Raw genomic sequence first — 19182 nt, 5'->3', positions numbered from 1 at the left:
GCAGCTTCTGCATTGGATAAATGGGACATGCTTTCCACGGAAGAATTCTCATTGACAACATTCTCCACGAAATCAGTAGCTTCTGCAGGGGGCAAATCGAGCACGGATTCCGTGACAGAACGCTAAAAACAAAAATATGGACCTAGATTACAACATTGCTTAGACCTATGTAGCCCATTTGTGTCCGTACGAAATAAATTCACAAAAGTAAAAAGCAGACACATAGCAAGGAAATTAATTAGCTACCTCAAATGGAGAAGCATCGTTGTCACTCAAAACTCAAAATCCTAACAACATGTCGTCGTGGCTGTTTATTTGGTGGCATCAAATATGTCGGAAAGTCAAAAACTGATGGTACTGCTTCGGGTTTGAGACGTTTCTTCCACGTTCCAGGGCTCAGTACATAATCATCTTGTCGGAAATGGATTCTGCAAAGAAAACTGCAAGATGTAGGATTAAAACCTTTCCGCTTCACGGAAGTAATCCACTTCTTTAGCAGCTCTGGGTGCTTTAGAGGAAACCTGTTCAAAACCATCGAATTAGCAAACGCACTAAGTCTGTTTTTTTATCGTATTGTATCGGTAGTCCTATTACCTGTGAAATGGTAAGTCACTTTCCTTATTCCATCGCTTTGTACAGTTGAAATCGGAACAAGAAATCACCATTTTGATATTCCTTATACACCGTACAGACCGAGAAAAACTTCTTGTCAAATTCGAATATGGCGGACAATACAGACGACAGTAATCAGCTGGTTGAGCCATCTATCGGTAGGTCCGGTAGTTGAGCATCCCTCATTTCGCTACCTTTAGATGCGGGAAGCCTAACAGACACATCATTGTGGTCCAAAACCACTCGGAAGTGACGTCAAAATGACGTATAAGCAAACGCGCTGCACGCTTGTCGAGTATCGAGATCCGTGGTAGAGTCGAGTTACGTGAAAGTTTCCGGACCACACTGGAGTGTATGTTAAAACGTCGGTGCGTGTCTGCTGGATCGTCATGAAACGAGTGTGATCCGCTGATATGTGACCGTAATGTGAAAGAAAGGTGGCTGTTATCGCACGTACACTGTAGCGGAGAAATGGAAATGTATTTATAAATTACGTAGAAGTAAATAAATCGTACGGATTCTCAGCTTATCGGATTTTACCTGTTTCTTGACCATGCTGTGATTGATCTGCTTATTCTGTCGAGGACCAAATAGGTAGCATAAAATGTTATACACCTAAATAATAAATGCAGTCCGTTACACATTCCATAAACCATCATGTATAACCGTTGAGAGAAGCTAAACATTGCCATTGCTTACGAGAAATAGCATTTGTTGTTGAGTACGCAGCTCATACTGGGGGAAAAAACAAACTGTTAAGAATAGTGTCGTGATAAGGCTATAAATTTTCGTTTAATGGGATACGTAAGATTCCAGTGCAGTTATAATGAAATATTGGTTTACCAACAGCTGTTACTTGCGTTAAAATTTCTAAATTATGCCTCATGGGAAGTTAATGCCTTTTGTCGTCTTCTCAGTTAATTGTGAAAGCAATTTTTCAGAAGAAGCAGGCTTTGTTATACATTTAAGGGGTAGTTGTTTGGCTATACATAGGACAGCTAATCTTTTATATGAATAATAGTTTCTATGATCATACAAATGAATTTTGATCATGCAAAAGCGGCCTTAAAGGATCATGAAAGAAACCTCCAAGGGCAACATAAAATTCTTTAAAAACTACTTCCTGTGTTCATTATCACACAGTTAAATTAGTAAGAATACTTGTGTGTTGTGCCATGCAGTGTCACACAAAAACTATATATGATTTAAGAAGAATGGGTAAATAACTTGACTGCATAAGAAACAAGGCAGTTTGCTATGGGGTGCATAGCTCACTCAGCAAGAAAGAAGAGTAAATGACAGGCTGTGTTAGGCCTACAAAGAGTGTTGTCTTAAACCTTTCACATTATTTCCACTTTCCTGGCAATTTAACTATGCACAATTCATAGCTGAATGAAATATTTCATTTTGTATATGAATCCAGGTCATGTGGACTTTCTTCTCATGTGGCTGTGACTTCAGTTTTGGAAAATTTTACTAAAAATTTACAAACAGAACGCTATGAAGCTTTCCATAAAGCATTCTTGTAACCATTCTTACTGTGAGAGCATATAAAAATTAGTTCTGCACCCCTCCAGTATCACAGTACATTTACATTTTGCACCACATAATGCAGAGTAACTGTAGATTTGATTCAGATGTTCAAATACTGAGAGATGTAAGGTATTTATTGTGCTACACAGTTTTGATTAAGAAATTGTCTCCAGAAAACACTTGTTTTACTAATGCATCTGGTATCCTGTAAATAATGATAAGATAATCTGATACACTATGACAAGACGACCAAATTTAAAGAGACTACAGTAACAGCTATGTTACATTAACTGTGATTAGGAAGACAGGCTACTGTTTGCCTTACAGATAACACTGAAAGAAAATCATTTCTGCTGCCATCTGTAAATTAAGTAGCAGTCTGACTTCCTATTGAGATAAAGCCATGTGTTATTTAAACTTGTTGATGCTGATACATACAGGTTTTGAATTTTGAAAATTCCAGTAACACTTCAAATTAAAGTAAATGAGACATTAGTAACAAATGCATGTAGTGTTGCAAACTTCTTAAATAGGTGCAGTACTTTGTATCTGTTACTGACAGCTTCAAGTTATCAGGTTCAGTTAACAGTGCAATTGAACATCTGAGACCACTCCCTACAAATAACTTCAGTAAAATGGAAATGACACTCACTTCTCCCTAAGTAGCAGCATCCATCATAAAATCCTTAAAGTATTCTAGTGAAGTTTTTCAAAGTGTATTCATGTGAGTTGAGTTGCACCTCAAATTATTTGTGTAATCAATCTCTTATCAGTGGAACATTTCCAGGCTGGCTAAAATATGCCTAAGTTAAGCCTCTGTACAAGAAGAGCGTTAAAGAGATACTATCAAATTATTGATCATTTTCACTTTTGCTGGCGTCTTCAAAAATATTTGAAAAGGTTGTGTCTAAGCATCTTCTTAAGCATCCGACTGCAAACAATATATCATCCAAGTCACAGTTTGGGTTCCTTATGCTTACTGATATAGAGAAGGGTATTTGCACATACAGTGGGAATAATTCATAAGAAAACAAGTTAGAGGCTACTGGCATTCTCTGTGACCTGTCAAAAGCCCTTGACTATGAATCACAGCTTTCTCTCAAGAGAATTAGAATATTGTGATGTCACTGGCAGTGCTGCAAAATGGTTAGAGTCTGACCTAACTAAAAGGAAACAAGGGTGTCACTGCAAATACATGCAGAGTAAGCAAATAGTCTTCGTCTGATTGGGAAGTAATTACATGTGGTGCTCCTCAAGGTTCCATCTTGAATCTGTTGTTTATTCCTGTCTACAGTAATGACCTCATCTGTTAAATTGCCAGATGCTAAGTTTGTTTTGTTGGCACATGAGAAAAAAAACTTGCTTACTTCATTTGCTTTCATATTTTGAGGTACCTCGTCAAACCGAGCAAAAGTTTTTAGACTGCAGAAGCATGTAATAAGACTCAATTGTGTTGTAAATTCCATATAATCATGTACAAATCTGAGCAAGGAAGTGGTTATTCTAACCAATGCTTCAGTATATTTATCCCTTAAATTGGTTGCAAATAACATGTTTATTTCCAGACAATAGCTCAGCACATAGTAAAATACTAGGAACAATAAGACCTAAAATTGCTTACCTTGGTCCAAAGAGGAGTCCAGTTTACGGGAACACACATTTTCAATAAATTGCCAGCTACCATTAAAAAGTTTGTTTCAGAAACAGCACAGTTTAAACAGAGTTTGAAAGATTTTTAGGCAGGCAGCTCCTCCCTCTATAAATGAATATCTTAACAGGGACTGTTAGACCAGCTTGAGTAAAAATGTCTTAGGTTTGGTTTTACAACAGTTAAGATTAGGTGTTGTGTGTATGATAAATTTGTTAAAAGTGCATAACTGTTTCATTCTGAGTGTATTAATTCTGTAAACGTTGGCAGTCCCAGTTTATCTGTTATGTATTCACATATCTTTAAAGTATCCTGACATGTGATCAGGGAAGTGTTATATTCAGATGGTCTTTGTTTTTTATGTTGTACTTTGACATATTCCATATCCAAGAAACCCATCTCATTTTTGGGTCTATAGAATGAGAACTGAATCTAATGTAGTAAAATACATCTGAGGATGTTAAACATGGCTTCAGTTATCAGCATAGATGTGTAGCCGTTTCAGTTGCTAAGATGAGTACTTAAAGATACCAGTGATATTTATTATGGGTTTATTATGTTGATCATACCTGTGTACACCCAATTCAATTGATAATCAACTCGTATGGCTATAATTTATATGTAAAATATTGTCAGGATAGAACAATTGTCATATCCAATCGCTCAATGAACACTACTTTTATGTCAGGTCTTTCGTTCCACTGTTGAATCTTCGAATTGTGTGTAATGAACTGGCAAGAGCTACAGACAGTGCCATGATATATAGCCAAGCATTTTAAATGCATGTTGAATCAGAGCTTGAAGATGATACTCATTAGTTAAAAAACCTTTGTTGAATTTGTATACCGTTACTTTAATATTTCCATTCCCCTCAAAACATTGGTAATACAAATCACAGTAAGGATTGTACACTAAATTAATTCCTCTGCAACAGGAACAACACCCCTTTAAACATACATCTGCAAGTCGTGGTTTCACCTTCTACAATACTTCACTCCCGGTCTCACTCCCTTCCCAAGGACTGCACACTTTTCATGTCTTTACACATACTGTTACATCAGTGTGCAAATTTTAGTCTTTGTATTTTATCCTTGCTACCTTCAGAATTTCCTAGTGTATAGTCCAGCCAACAGTGTCAAGAGCTTTCTCTATATCCTCTTGTAAGATTTTTCATAGGACCAATACTGCCTCATGTGTTGCTACTTTTTCCCAGATACCAAAGTAATGTTTCCTGAGGTCAGTTGGCACCTACCAGTTTGTCCACTATTCTTTACTTAATTTGTGTCAAACTGCAACCATGACTTGCCACACTGATAGTTCTGTAATATTTCCAACTTTCAGTGCCTGGTTTTCTTGGAATAGGAATTATTACTTCCTTCTGAAACTTGAAGGTTTTCACTTGTCTCTTATCTTGCATACCACATGAAATAGTTCGACTTGGCTGTCTGTCTGAAGGATCTCCACAAATGTGAGGGAATGTCTACTCCAGGTGCCTTGTTTGGGTGCAGGTCTTTCATCACCATGTGAAATTATTTTCTTAGTCTATCTCCCACCTAGTCTTCATCTGTCTCTTATAATATTTTACTCTAATTTCTCTTGTTATAGTAAACAGTTTAAGTAAGAGCCCGTATTTACTCTTTTGATGAATTTTATACACAATCTAATGTACCTTACGTTAAAGGTAATTTAAACAATCCCCATTCTTCCTGCTACAACAAAAATATTCAGAAAGAATATGTACAATCTGAATGCCTTGACACAGTGTATTTTTTGGAAAGTGGTCCATACATGAAGGTAGTTACCAGTCCTTTGTGTATTTAATAAAGTTTTTTCTGCTCTGTTCATATAACACTAAGGTTTTTGGTTAGTCTATCTCTACAATAGGATGCAGCTGGCTGAAATATCCAGAAAGGATATGGAAATAACTTAATCCAACAAAAGTGACTGCTTATGGCAACCTTTACACTTTTGGGGAACCCTGCCTCCTTTTCACGAGTTTGTAAATGACTTTTTTCTTAATCTTCCTTAATGTGGCACAAATCAACTCTTCCATCACAACAGTTACCAGCAACAACAGAGTGAAACTGAAATAAGGTTGTGATACGTAAGGAATATCAGTCACACGTTACCTATGTGGATTGCTAGTGTTTGTAACAGAAGCCTCTTTAAGAAATTTAATAAATCTAAAAGGAAAACTTAGCAGCAGAGTGCAAATCACACGACATTCAAGGCAAAGGTTTCTTAGTTGCATGTGAAACATACCTTGAAGAATATACTTTGCTCCTGCTGATCTAAACCACTTAAAGGGTTCAAAGTTGTACTGAAGTATCACCATTATGTAGTACTACTACTGAATGCAGCCTGTTTTGTCGGCTTTGGTGAATAATAGTCAGTAAAAACCTTACTAATTTATATGAAGCTGGTATCTGTACAGATACCATTGGTGATCTTGCAGCTCTCTAAGAATGAAATTATACTGAAATCCAGACCTTTAGCTGCTTACAGGTGTTGATAATTAGGTATATTCTGCACACTATTGCTGATCTGTTATTGCCACATTTCCCATGAAACGATAATATCTTACACACACACACACACACACACACACACACACCTCAGGTCACCAAGCTACAGAATTATTATACAGAAACAAAAAATATAAATATCAATCTATTTTATTGGGCATTTACAAATTATTACACCTTACTACAATCAACGTTAAAAATATTACATGAACATAAATCCATCTGCCACACAGCAAAAAATAAGCTTAAATGGATCATTCAAAATTTAACTTGACACAGAATAGCCTTAAAAATTGAAATTGTATCAAGTGTCATCAGTGAAGAACTAAACATTTTTAAGTGTTGACACATGAACTGCAATCCACCATAATGGGTTACAAATACTCAGTTTAAGAATATAAAACATTTCTCCAACCACAGTTTTACTTCACTTGGCTCATACTGGAAGGAAATCCTAGGTTTACCACCTGACAGTGGATCAATACTGTGGCTATGGCAATCTCTTCCACAATCACCAACTGAGGAACTGTTTATAGTTTGTACAGAAAATTTGAAAACTGTTTTTCATATCAATCAGGACACTCATTTCTAAAGCACCTCCTTTAACTGTCTCAAAGATAGCTGAAACGCTATCTCTCTGCTTCTCCAGCAAATCAGCACACACACATCCTAACAATAGCTTGTAAAGGAAATACAAATTCAGGTGCACGATGGAATGACATCATACAGCCAATAATTTGGCTCTAGATACATTTATTGATAATTTCACTAGGACACACATACCAGGTCTAATGAATACTACATTTTACCCCACTGAAAAAAATTATATTCACACATATTGGACCTTGTAATGTACAAATAAAGCATTGTTTGACGAGACTAGATTGCAGAATCATGCTGACGAGTGGCACAAGGAATAAAGCAATCACATGATTTATTACAAACATGGTATAGGTGCCAATGGAGGAGTGAAACCATCACTTTTTTCTGTCAGAGCTGTTAGCAAAGAGATCTTTTGAAGAAGTGCAGGGATAGTTGTTATATGCAACATACAAAACAACAACACATGATATGCCTTTATTTTTTTTATAGCTGTAAAGAGTAATGTGGATTATTTGGTTTTCTTTTTCATTCAAGTTGAAAATGTGAGATCCATTCATGAAACACTAGCCATTTTCAAGGATTGGAATCCCACCTACTGGGTTACTGATTTCTTATAATCTGAGACAAACACAACTGATCAAGCATATCCGCAGACAAAAGTTTACTTGTGCCTTTTCAGTCAAACAGGTTTGAGGAAGATGGCTGAATAAATACCAAATGACATGAAGAGATTTCTGGGCATGTGGCAAGAAATTTCAGAATCACCAACAGAGAATTTACAGATCATACAGAAGAGATAGTGAGGCTTCTCAGAGAAACAAATATGCATCACCGTACGTTTAACAGCAGTGGCTATTGATACATGAAAAGTGAGTGGAAGCTTATGAGGACAATGGCAATTTTGATACCATTGACATTACAAGTGGAGTTGACGCCATGAACAAGATTGTAAACATTTTTTTTCCTAAAATGGAACAAAGATGGGACCTTCAATGGGGCTACTAGGGATATAAGAAATCAATTTCTTCCAAGCCTAATTAGAAAGTACTGTCTGCAGAATTCTGCCATCAAATCATAACAGACATGTTCCACTGTTTTTTCATTTTTTTTAAAAAAAAGCAAGTTTGTGAAACATGTCATGCAGTGATATGCACCAGGGAAAGTTGAATTAACTGCAAGATTAGTGAATGAATGTGAACTTGGACAATGTTTTGTATGGAGAGTACAATGTTCAAAGACTAATTATGTTGTAAGCTTTGCTCTACCAAACTGCGCATGTGAAGATTTTGAGATATATAAATACCCATGCAAGCATTTCTGTGCAATCTTTATTTTCTATCCAGAGTGGGGTTTTGATAAAATACCAGAAAGCTGCAGGAATAGCCCATTAATCTGTCTTCACAAGATGTACAGGTTTGGTTTCAGAAGTGTGTCCGCAGTAATTTCACATGAAGACAGTAGCAATGAGGACACAGTTGAGGAAACACATATAGAGCATCACACTGATACCGTAACCATTTCTTTGCAGCAATTTGAAGTGAAGGTGTTGTTCAAATAGGTTTATAATCTCACATACAACTGTATCAACAGTGAAACATTATGAAAAGTACTTGAATCACTCAGCAACTGTGTGCCAGATTTGCAGTTAGCAAACCCTGAAATTTGTGGTCTCCCCACAGCTGTGCCATCAAATTCCCAACAATAATATTAAGTAAGATGCCATTACTTTTACAGGGCCTGGCATAAAGACCCCTCTCATTGTAATGTTCATATATTTGTGTAATTAACTACTAAGGAATAGATCACATGGAGGTCATAGCATTCCATTTGAAGGATCAAACAATAAGAGCTACCTAAAAAATATAAATAAGGGAGATCTTTATGCCAAGTTCTGTAAGCAAACTTTGTCACACATTTGAATTTTTAAGTAGCAGTAGTGAAAAATATTTCTCTGTGGAAAGTTAATAAGGTAGTTATATTGACCGTGATTTGTATTTCCTTTACCCAAGCAACAATGTCTACTTCTCATTACAAGAAATTCTTGGATTGTTGAGAAACTGTTCAAAAATTACAATCAAGTTGCAAACATTTATGTGCCACAACAAATGGCAATTTGATACACACGTGAAATACTATATGGATTGTTTTCGTTCAGGAATACTATCAATCTTCCAAGATATCCTTGGAATATAACAGTCTTGATGCAATCTGGTGTGAATTTTCCCATGGACTGAAGGCCAGAAATCCATCATAACTGAACCTAACAAATAAATTAACAACAAGTAATTGAGTTATGCAACATGAAGACAACTGATACACATGTTTTCAAAGCACAATTCCAAAATTTAGTACTCACTTCTTTTGGTGCCCAATGACATTGCTCACCAGCTGCAATGCCCAGAACTACTTTACAACTGAATTTAATAAACATTACTGGTATTCCAGTAACAGTAATTGCTTCTGTGTGGTATCTGCAGTAGCTCTGCAAAGTTATTAAGAACATTAGAACCAAGGTGGTAGATATCCAATATGTAGGTAACTGATACACATTAAGCTTCCAAAGCAAATAAAAAAAGTCAATACTTACTTCATTTGGTCCCAATGACATTGCTGACCAGATACCATATCAAGGAAACACCATACTCTTCTGTCAGAGTGATACTGGGCAATCTCATGTTCATTAACAGGGCAGTCTATCTTTTTCTCTGTTTCATGTGAATCACTAGACATGTACTGAAGCAAGTGAGAGCAAGTGCATTCTTACTTGGAAAAAGAAATGCAAAATCTTTCCTCCATCAGTCATACGACATCTCAATGCCACTAAGATATATCTTATTTATTTTTTCCACCTTTTCAATTCTCAACATTGTCCCATATTTGAATTAAACTAATTTAAAGTTAAAATCTTTTACTTCATATTTTAAAAAGTTTGCAAGTTCTACACTACCATCTAGTTTAATTCCTCAGAAAAATCTTTTCTCTGATGAACAACAAAAAATCCAGGATGGAATGTAACAATATTATGAAAAGGATAGTTGTTGCTGCTTACCAAATGGTGAAGATGCTGAGTCACAGAAAGGCACAACAAAAAGACTGTCGGACTTATCTTTCGGGCAACAAGGGCCTTTTCAAAAGCGCGCGCGCACACTCGCTCACTCACAAACACACACACAAATGTAGCAACTATCCTTTTTATAATATTTTATCTACTGCTACTTCGAAATTCAAATGTGCAACAAAGTTTAAAAGCAGAGACCAACATAAAGACCTCATAGCATTCCATCTCGAGGATCAGAAATGACGGAGCTTATTTGTATTTTACATAGACAAAGAGCTATCTAAAATTCAAATAAACCGTCATTTCTTACCCTTCAAATGGGAAGTTATAATGTGTTTAAGACAGATCTTGTAAGGCTTTTGGCATCGTTCTTCGCTATTGTTTGGAAGTTGATGGCACTGCCAATGGGAGACCACCAACTTCAGGATTTGATAATTGCAAATCTTGCACACAGTTGCTCAGTGATTCAAGTACTTTTTGTAATGTTTCGCTGTTGCTGCAGTTGTATGTGAGATTATAAATCTGTTTACACAGCTCCCTTGCTTCAAACTGCTGCAAAGGAATATTCTGGGTTTGAACAACACCATCTGTATTTGCTGCCTCGACAGCCTCCTCAACCTCGACAGCCTCCTCAACCTCGACAGCCTCCTCAACCTTGACAGCCTCCTCAGCTGCTTCAACTGCCTCCTCAACAGCTTCGTCACTACTACTGCCTTCATTTGAAATTACTGAAGAGCCACTTCTAAAGCCCACCCCATACATTTCATCAAGACAGATTAATGGACTAGTCTTATAACTTTCTGGCATTTTATCAAAACCCCACTCTGGGTAAAAAATAAAGATTGCACAGAAATGCTTGCATGGGTATTTATATCTCCGAAAATCTTCACATGTGCAATCTGGTATATCAAAGTTTACAACATAATTACAGTTTTTGGACTTTGCACTCTCCACACAAAACGAACCATCCGATCTCCTACTCACTGATCTTGCAGTTAACTCAACTTTTGCTGATGCATATCGCTGCATGACATGTTTCGCAAACTTGTTTGTTTTTTTATGCAAAAACAGTGGAACATCTTTGTTATAAGCTTTGATGGCAGAATTCTGCAGACAGTACTTTCTAATTAGGTTTGGAAGAAACTGGTTTATTATAACCTTAGTAACCCCAGTTAAAGTCCTGTCTGAATTGTGTTTTAGGAAAAAATGTTTTACAATCTTGTTCATGGCTTCAACTCCATTTGTAGTGTCAATAGTTGCAAATCTGCCCTTGTCCTCATACGCTTTCACCCATCTTTCACATACCGTTAGCCATTGCTGTTGAAAGTATGGCCATGCACGCTCGTTTCTCCGAGAAACCTCATGCGTTCGCAACTCTGCTACGCGATCTCTAAATTCTCTCTCTGTTGGTGATTCTGAAATTTCTTGCCACATATCCAGAAATGTCTTCATGTCATTTGGTACACGTAGATTATCCTTTTTTTTCAACCATCTTCCCCATGCCTGTTTTCGATGGAAAAGGCACAAGTAAACTTTTGTCTGAGGGAATGCTTGCTCAATTGCATTTATCTCTGACTCCGAGAAATCAGTAACCCAATAGAGGGGATTCCAATCCTTGTTCCAGTCCTTGAAAATGTCTAGTGCTTCATGAATGGATCTTGCATTTTCAATCTGAATGAAAAAAAAACCGACAACCAAATAGCCCACATTACTCTTCACAGCTATAAAAAATAAAGGAATATCATATGTTGTTGTTTTGTATGTTGCATCTAACAAACAACTACCCCCATACTTCTTCAAAAGATCTCTCTGCCAACTGCTCTGATAGCAAAAAAGTAATGGTTTCACTTCTCCATTGGCTCCCGTACAATGTCTATAATAAATCATGTGATTGCTCGAGTCTTTGTAACCTGATTCTGCAGTCTAGTCTCGTCAAACAATACTTTATTTGTACCATAAAGGGTCCGATAAATGTGACTGTAAATAGTTTTCTCTGTGGGGTAAAAGGTAGTATTCATTTGACCTGGTATGTGTGTCCCAGTGAAATTGATTTCAACAAATCTGTCTAGAGCCAACTTAATGACTTTGAGAGATGTCATGCCACTGAGTACTAAGTTTTTGATTTCCTTTACAAGTGAAGGATGCATGTACCCACTTGCTTCAACACTTTCAGTAGCATGTGTGTGTGCACTTGCTGGGGAAGCAGTCAAATAATAATGTAGATAGCTCTTAGGCGGGCATGGCAATGCCAAATCTTTCTGTAGACTTGCAAGAACCTGTAAGACAAAAATGTATCAATTATTTAATTAAGAGCATTAAAAACAACAGATTTTAAAGTATACCGTCAACTGATCATGTAAAATTTTCTCCAAGCAGAACCCAAACTGGATACTTACTTTTGCCTTGGTATCCCTGTGTTCAGTTGCTGAGTGCATACTGTAATCAGGATACACCCTTATACACTTCATATTTAAAGTTGCTGGGCAGTTGGATTTTCTAGTATCCATGATCCTCAGTCTCTTACGAGGAGTCACATGGTCTTCCTAAAGAGGGTAAAGAACTACTATAAAATTTATTTAATAAACTTTCCCTGTAACAAACTTGTTTTATGGAAAGTAAGTATATCTTAACACAGCATGATATTACCAAGTGCTCAGGTACACTAGACTCTTTACTTTTATAGTATTTTGGCCCCAAAACACAGTGCCTCGACCACACACTCTCCACTGCAAATGCACAACCAAAAAAGGGGATAGGGACATGTCCCTGCATTTGCTTGAAGAAATGCTTTGTTTTACCTGGAACAGTTAATATATTTCTCACAGACAAAAAAACATTGTTATTGTTAAATAATTCACATATGTTATTGTTAATTAACTAAATACAATGTGAGAAAACATTTCATTCATTTGACAGGTATTGTCAAAGTTCTGAACTGATGGAAGCAGATTGTCTATCTACTTTACATAGTACTGGAGCAAAATTTTACAGGATGTCACACCTATTGTATCTAGCAAAGAAATGGAACTGTCTGCCATGTGCAATGAGGATACCATACTGATTTCGGGCAACTGAAGTGCTTTATTGTGGTTCCAATAAATGTGGAATTAATATTCTTTGTAAACAAAGGAGATGTGAAGAACACTTATGTAGAAAAATGTAATTACTATAAATGTGCAATTACAAAAAATAAACTTAACTCTGAAGACAATAAAGCTAAACATGCCTGTCAATAGGTGCAATGAGCTGACTACTGTTTTACATATCAACACCACAATTATCGAAAACCATAGAAACCATTTCAACATGAACACAGCAGTATAGATTCATTAAAATTATTTGTTAGTTGGCATCTGTCACTTGTTGCTAAAGTGTTAGCACACCAGCTGCTGCTGTATTATAGGCAACAAACAGAGCACGTCACTCAGCAAGTGCTGTTCAATTTAATTTTCATGTTAAAAAAAGTAGGTTTAGCTCAGTAGAGGCAGAGCACAGGTTGGGATTATGAAAGGATGGGAGACGTATACATGTAACTCTGTGCAGTGTTGGAAGTGGCCATTATGAAATAACATGAATATGACATGCTCTGCTGACAACTGGATTTGGAGTGACCAATGGCATAACAGTGGCAGATACGACATTTTATAGCCCAGAATTTAAACTCATTTGATAACCTAACCATAACATGATGTGCAATATATTCTAGAAAGTGGCTGTCAGCATTCTACAGAAGAACTGTTAATCATACTTTGTTCACAACAATTAATACACTGACCACGGGCAGTCGCAGCAGAGCCTCACACCTAATGCTGTTGCCTGGCCTGGCTTGATGGTGAAACATCCAACACTAAGCATGTGGCAGGAAACTAGCTGAAGCTATTCTCTATAAGCAAACTCAAGGGAAAAAAAATTGTATTTCAGTGCTAAAAGCAAACTAATTTCTTACTTTCATTAATTATGGCACCTGAAACTGTCCTCTCACAAGCTGCATGGACTACCAAATTACCAACTGATGAGCAGTCCTGGTTTGTATTCAGTTACATGTTAAAGGTGACAAGCTGAGTTCAAATGAAATAATGATATGAAGAAGAAATACAAGGAATTAAAAAGTAAATACAATGTCGAAAATGACACAGCAGAGTGTTAGAAATAAAACTGCATCCAAACCTATTAACTGAATAAAAATAATGAAGTAATTTTGATAATATATTTGGTATAAAAAATATCAAAGAATCTGTCAAGACTCAAATCCACAACTTTATATGGATCAGGAATGTTTCTTATCCGTTGCACTATGCCACCACTCTACATTACACTAATTTAAGATTATTTGGTCCCAACGATCATGTGCTGCCTTCAACCAGATCAGCCTTTCACATTATGTTACAATGCTAAAGCTAGCTCTAGCACCATAAAGATATTGTAAGGATACGTAGTTATGCCTACTGTCTTAAAATGTTGTTTAAGGCCAATCTGGTTGAAGGCAGCAAATGATTGCATGGCGTTCAAACACATCAAGAAAGGAAGTCGGACAAGAAAATGGAAGTGGATTGATCAGCTGTTGTGGCAGTCAGGAAATGGCGAACAGAGACCTGATGCATTCAGCACTCTGATTGGAGGAAACCAGCTCCGACAGGAATTGTCAACCAACAAATAATTTTAATCAGCCTATTATCAAATGCAAGTGTGTAAACATTACTGAGTGTATGGCTGTGAAAATGGATAAATGACAAACAAGTCAACAACACAGAGGAAAATAATTAATACAATTCTGCCTTGCATATCACAACAACTATTAACAATAACAAAAAGAGTCAATTCCATCAATTGTTAGTGCAGCTTAGAAAGAAATGTCCATTTACAGTATATATACTATCCCTAATTCCAGCAAACTAAGTTCTTCCTTCAAGTATACATATATGAACTAAAATGGTAAACCACAGAAAGTAATTAATGCAGCAGTTCACTTACTTTTCATAACATCTGAAGATGGCTCTTTAAAACGACTACTTCTCACGCAGTATGAAAACCCCACAGTTTTCAGCTGATCGAGAAGTGTTTCCACCTGAGAATAAAGTGACCAGTAGCATAAACTGAGGGTAACTACACTGAAGGTTAACCGGGAATCATGAATGAAGAGGGAAATTTTAGGCTTTACAAAATTCAGTTATTTAATGTACACAGCCTTTCATCACATCTGATGTTTTTGACAGCTAAAGTAAGTGTTATGTTATTAACCATGGATGAGTTAACAAAATTGGGAGTTCATTTGTTTGCTCTTTTGCTTTTATTCCATTGTTATTCACTGAACACAAATTATGTTACTGTTGACTTCAGTTAAAATTGTGACCATAAAATGTTCTTTCAGTTGTGATTATGATGATGAAAAATATTTTCCAAGTGCACATGAAGTTTAATGACCTAGTTTTGGGGTTAACTGATCAGTGCTTCAGTTAACCTCATTTCAAGCACGCCTTGCCTTACGACAACAAAAGCTTCATTAAGCATAATAATTATGCATATTCCAGGTTTTATATACTAAGAATAAGACAATCACCAATCAAAACTATCCAGTACAACTGATGAAAGTTGAAACTGGTTAATACATCCATGAAAAAGTTTTTGTAAAAATTACAAAAAGATTTCTCTCCTACAATTGAAAAATATCAGTTTTCAGCTGTCAAACTCTTAACAAAAGTGGAAGACCTCTGACTACATTACTTCAATACAACATCCATTAAGCTTAATCACAAAATCTGCAAGCATCTTGGCACATTAATTTGCAAAGGGATTGAAATCTGTGACACAAAGACCTGGGAAAGAGAGCATGATACAACGAATTGCTCACAGAATTCATGAAACTTCCATTATGTACATGACACACTCCCCTCAAAGACCACAACTTATGATTCTGCATAATCATCATATGAAAAAAAAAAACAGCATAATTTTGCATACTCTGCCACATCATACAAGCCATAAGCTATGACTTCTTGTCTTGAAGTCTTACTTAAGTTATTGTATGATACAGGAAATTATCTAATGACAAATAGAGCAAAATCAATCACGATCTGGGCTGGTTAGCCAAAATTCCTCCTTATCACCAACAGAAATAATACAGCACTTTTAAGGCTTATTTGACTGATACACTCCAAACTTAAAAATAATTTGCCATCTATTTCTACTATTGGTATTCCTGACAAGTTTATAGATGCAGACCTCAACATTTCTCCGCCTCGAGAAGTCAACACTATCCAGCAGAAGAACTGAGATAATATCTCCAGAAGAAATTTTGCCTCATCCCAAGTCCTATGTTGTGAGAGGAAAAAATAAGAAAAATAAATAAATGACTTAATAACTCACTCCCATCAACATCATCTCCAGTAAAAGCCAGATCAATAGAAGAAATTAAAATAAAATCTAGCAGGGCAATAAGAAAAGAGTGTAGATGTGAAAGAACACCTGTAAGAGAAGTTTAACTTTGAGGGCTTCAAAGTGTCATAACGTTCTATAACTTATGAGGACCCATATTCACCAACGAGCATTTCTAAAGACTAAAACAGCTTACATTACCATCAAAATTTCAGTATGGTGCTGAGAAAATTTTAGATCCTGACAGACTGTCTACCAATATAATCCAGCAATCCCAATAGAGTTCCATTATCCACACATACTTAAGCAGCCACCTAAGCAATGGTAATAATTGAAACATCGTAACATGTATTAATTAAGCGGACAGTTATTACTGAGCAATGGTATCCTGAACATAAAGCTCTCACTCAGCATCCATCAACAATACACCTTTGCTCAGAATTCAGTAGGGAGGCCAAACATGGTCATGTTGCAACATTTGCATAAAATGGCATTCATTACAGTGCTATTTATGAAAAAAGTTGTTTCATAGTTGATGTCACTGACCTTGCTGAAACTTTGGTGAGAAACTAAGGATCTTACAGTCATTTGAATTACACAGCTCCATATCCCTGCATAGACAGTTTTCTAGCTAATCTCTGAATTCAGTACCTCAATGAAATTCAGCTCAGTGCCAGCACAAAAAACAGAAGTAATGGATTTGTGCAATTATGCACAGGAGCTGATACTGCAATTAGAAAGAACTACGTAAAATTCCTGGGAAAATGAAGGCTACTTTTATGTGGAATGCAGAGCCCACGCTCTGGCAATGACATTAGCTGCAAATATACTGCTTTTTATTTTCCTTTTGCATGACTGTTCCCAGGCCCTGAGTCCCATTTTCATGTGTGTGTCTTCTAAATTATGCCATTTACTCGAGACGACGTTTGCGCTTGAGCTGCTGCAATGTTCAGTTTCTCTTACTGTAATACATAGATGACGAATTTTGAAACAAAGTTGCCATTAACTTCCTAAACAGCGATCATTAATTACAATATTCCACGTGTATATGTTACAGTAAAGGTAATGTAACAGTGCAGCACCTCACAACGAAAACAAAGAAAAAACTGCATAATACATAAAAAACTCACATAAAAATTGGAATCCGATAGCGGAAAGCGACATATAAAATTTATTAAAATGAAATCTTAACTGGCGGCAGAAAAAAAGTTATTTTCTAGAGTTCCTAATGTCTTTAAATGCGCATATTTTTGCCAGCCAATTCTAACATAAAATTATTATTACCTCCTCCAACGAATTACAATAGCCTGAAATCAGGCCATCCTCTGAAACTCTGAAATCTTTCAGAGCGTCACGAAAGATGTTTTCATACACCTGAGACATTTCACTCGATAGCGAAAACACAACCACTCAAGATACACGGTCAGTATGACAGTGAAGAACAAAGCAGACGCTTTTCCCGCTAACTAGATTCGACCACAGATCTCGATCAGTCGACAAGTGTGCAGCGCGTTTGTGTATACGTCATTTTGACGTCACTTCCGAGTGGTTTTGGACCACAATGATGTGTCTGTTAGGCTTCCCTTTAGACGCCTGTTGATCAGGAGCGTCAAAGTAATTCTGCTGTGGCAGAATTGCTTGCTGTAGAAACATCATTTTCAGAAGGCGAAATGTTTAGATCAAGTTGCGTCGATCGCGGTGTCACCAGCAATCCACTTTTTCTGTTTGTCTGTCCACTCGGTCATGCGTAAATAAATTCATAGAAAAAAGTGAACAGCGAGATGAATGAAGTGCACAGAAAACTAATATAGGTGAACTTGAAAGACATAATCCAACATTGCACACACGGAACTCAATGCCCCTATCACTACGCAGGATCTCATTGCTACCCTCCGCACAAAACGCAACACCGCTCCTGGTCATGATCGTGTCACCTTCGTGAAGCTCCTGTCTCTTTCCTCTCCGCCCTGGCCAGGTTCTACATTGTAGTCCTGTCCACCGGTTACTACCCTGACCTGTGGAAAACCTCCCGTATCCTCATGTTCCTTAAACCCGGCAAACCGCCGTCCGCCGTCTCCTCCTACCGTCCCATCAGCCTTACATCGGTCTTCAGCAAGGTCCTGGAATCTATCCTCACCCGACGCATCCAACAGCATCTCCGCCAGCACCGCCTCCTTCCCGTTACCCAGTGTGGCTTTCGGCCGTCCTTCTCTTCCGACGACCTTCTCCTTCACCTCACTCATCTCCTTTCCGACCAGCTTAATTCCCGTCGCTCCGCAATCTTCCTTTCTCTGGACCTTGAACGTGCCTATGACCGCGTATGGCATTCCGGTCTCCTCTTCAAGCTCCAAACCTTCGCCCTTCCCATTAACTACGTCCGTCTGATCGGCTCCTTTCTCTCCCGCTGTCCTTCCTATGTCACCATCCATAACAGAGATTCCTACACCTTTTTCCCCTCCGCCGGTGTGCCCCAAGGCTCCGTCCTCTCCCCCCTTCTGTACCTTTTGTACACGGCGGACATGCCGCCGCCGTCACCCCCCGTCCACCTTCTCCAGTTTGCCGATGACACCGCCTTCCTTGCCCTTGCCCCCACCCTGCAGTGCTCCCAACACCTTCTCCAATCCCATCTTGACCAGTTCACCGCTTGGTGCAACCAGTGGTTGCTCAAGGTCAATCCCTCCAAAACCCAGGCGATCATTGTAGGCAAAACCACCCCTTCCTTCCGCCTCCTTGATTTCTACATCACCATCTATGGCCGTCCTATCGCCCTCACTCCCACCCTTAAGTACCTTGGCGTCACCCTCGACCATCGCCTCTCCTGGACTCCCCAC

At 37.6% G+C, this 19182-nt stretch overlaps 1 protein-coding gene across 5 annotated transcripts; it reads right to left on the bottom strand.

Annotated features, from left to right (window-relative positions):
- Nucleotides 1-6480: 6480 nt before the first annotated feature.
- On the bottom strand, nt 6481-17786 carry LOC126213055 (uncharacterized). Of its 5 annotated transcripts, none has more exons than XM_049940629.1 (8): nt 17636-17786; nt 14951-15044; nt 12626-12777; nt 12376-12522; nt 10634-12255; nt 9509-10597; nt 9278-9403; nt 6481-9181 (listed from the first exon to the last, which is right to left on the bottom strand). In XM_049940629.1, the coding sequence occupies exons 5-6, from the start codon at nt 11864-11866 to the stop codon at nt 10355-10357; spliced, it is 1476 nt and encodes a 491-aa protein (XP_049796586.1). In that variant the 5' UTR covers nt 11867-12255; nt 12376-12522; nt 12626-12777; nt 14951-15044; nt 17636-17786; the 3' UTR covers nt 6481-9181; nt 9278-9403; nt 9509-10354. The 5 variants fall into 4 exon arrangements, with proteins under 5 accessions (XP_049796586.1, XP_049796588.1, XP_049796584.1 ...); XM_049940631.1 differs by having other exon boundaries at nt 9509-11650; nt 12135-12255; XM_049940627.1 differs by having other exon boundaries at nt 9509-12255.
- Nucleotides 17787-19182: the final 1396 nt, after the last annotated feature.

Source organism: Schistocerca nitens, chromosome 11, assembly GCF_023898315.1.
Source record: "Schistocerca nitens isolate TAMUIC-IGC-003100 chromosome 11, iqSchNite1.1, whole genome shotgun sequence".
NCBI classification, from domain to species: domain Eukaryota; kingdom Metazoa; phylum Arthropoda; class Insecta; order Orthoptera; family Acrididae; genus Schistocerca; species Schistocerca nitens.
The sequence above is the reverse complement of the archived record's forward strand: the minus strand, read 5'-3'. Positions and strand labels throughout refer to the sequence as shown.

Excerpts from the sequence above, each read along its gene's own strand:
- LOC126213055 (XM_049940627.1), bottom strand. The coding sequence starts at position 11,866 with ATGATTTATTATAGACATTGTACGGGAGCCAATGGAGAAGTGAAACCA.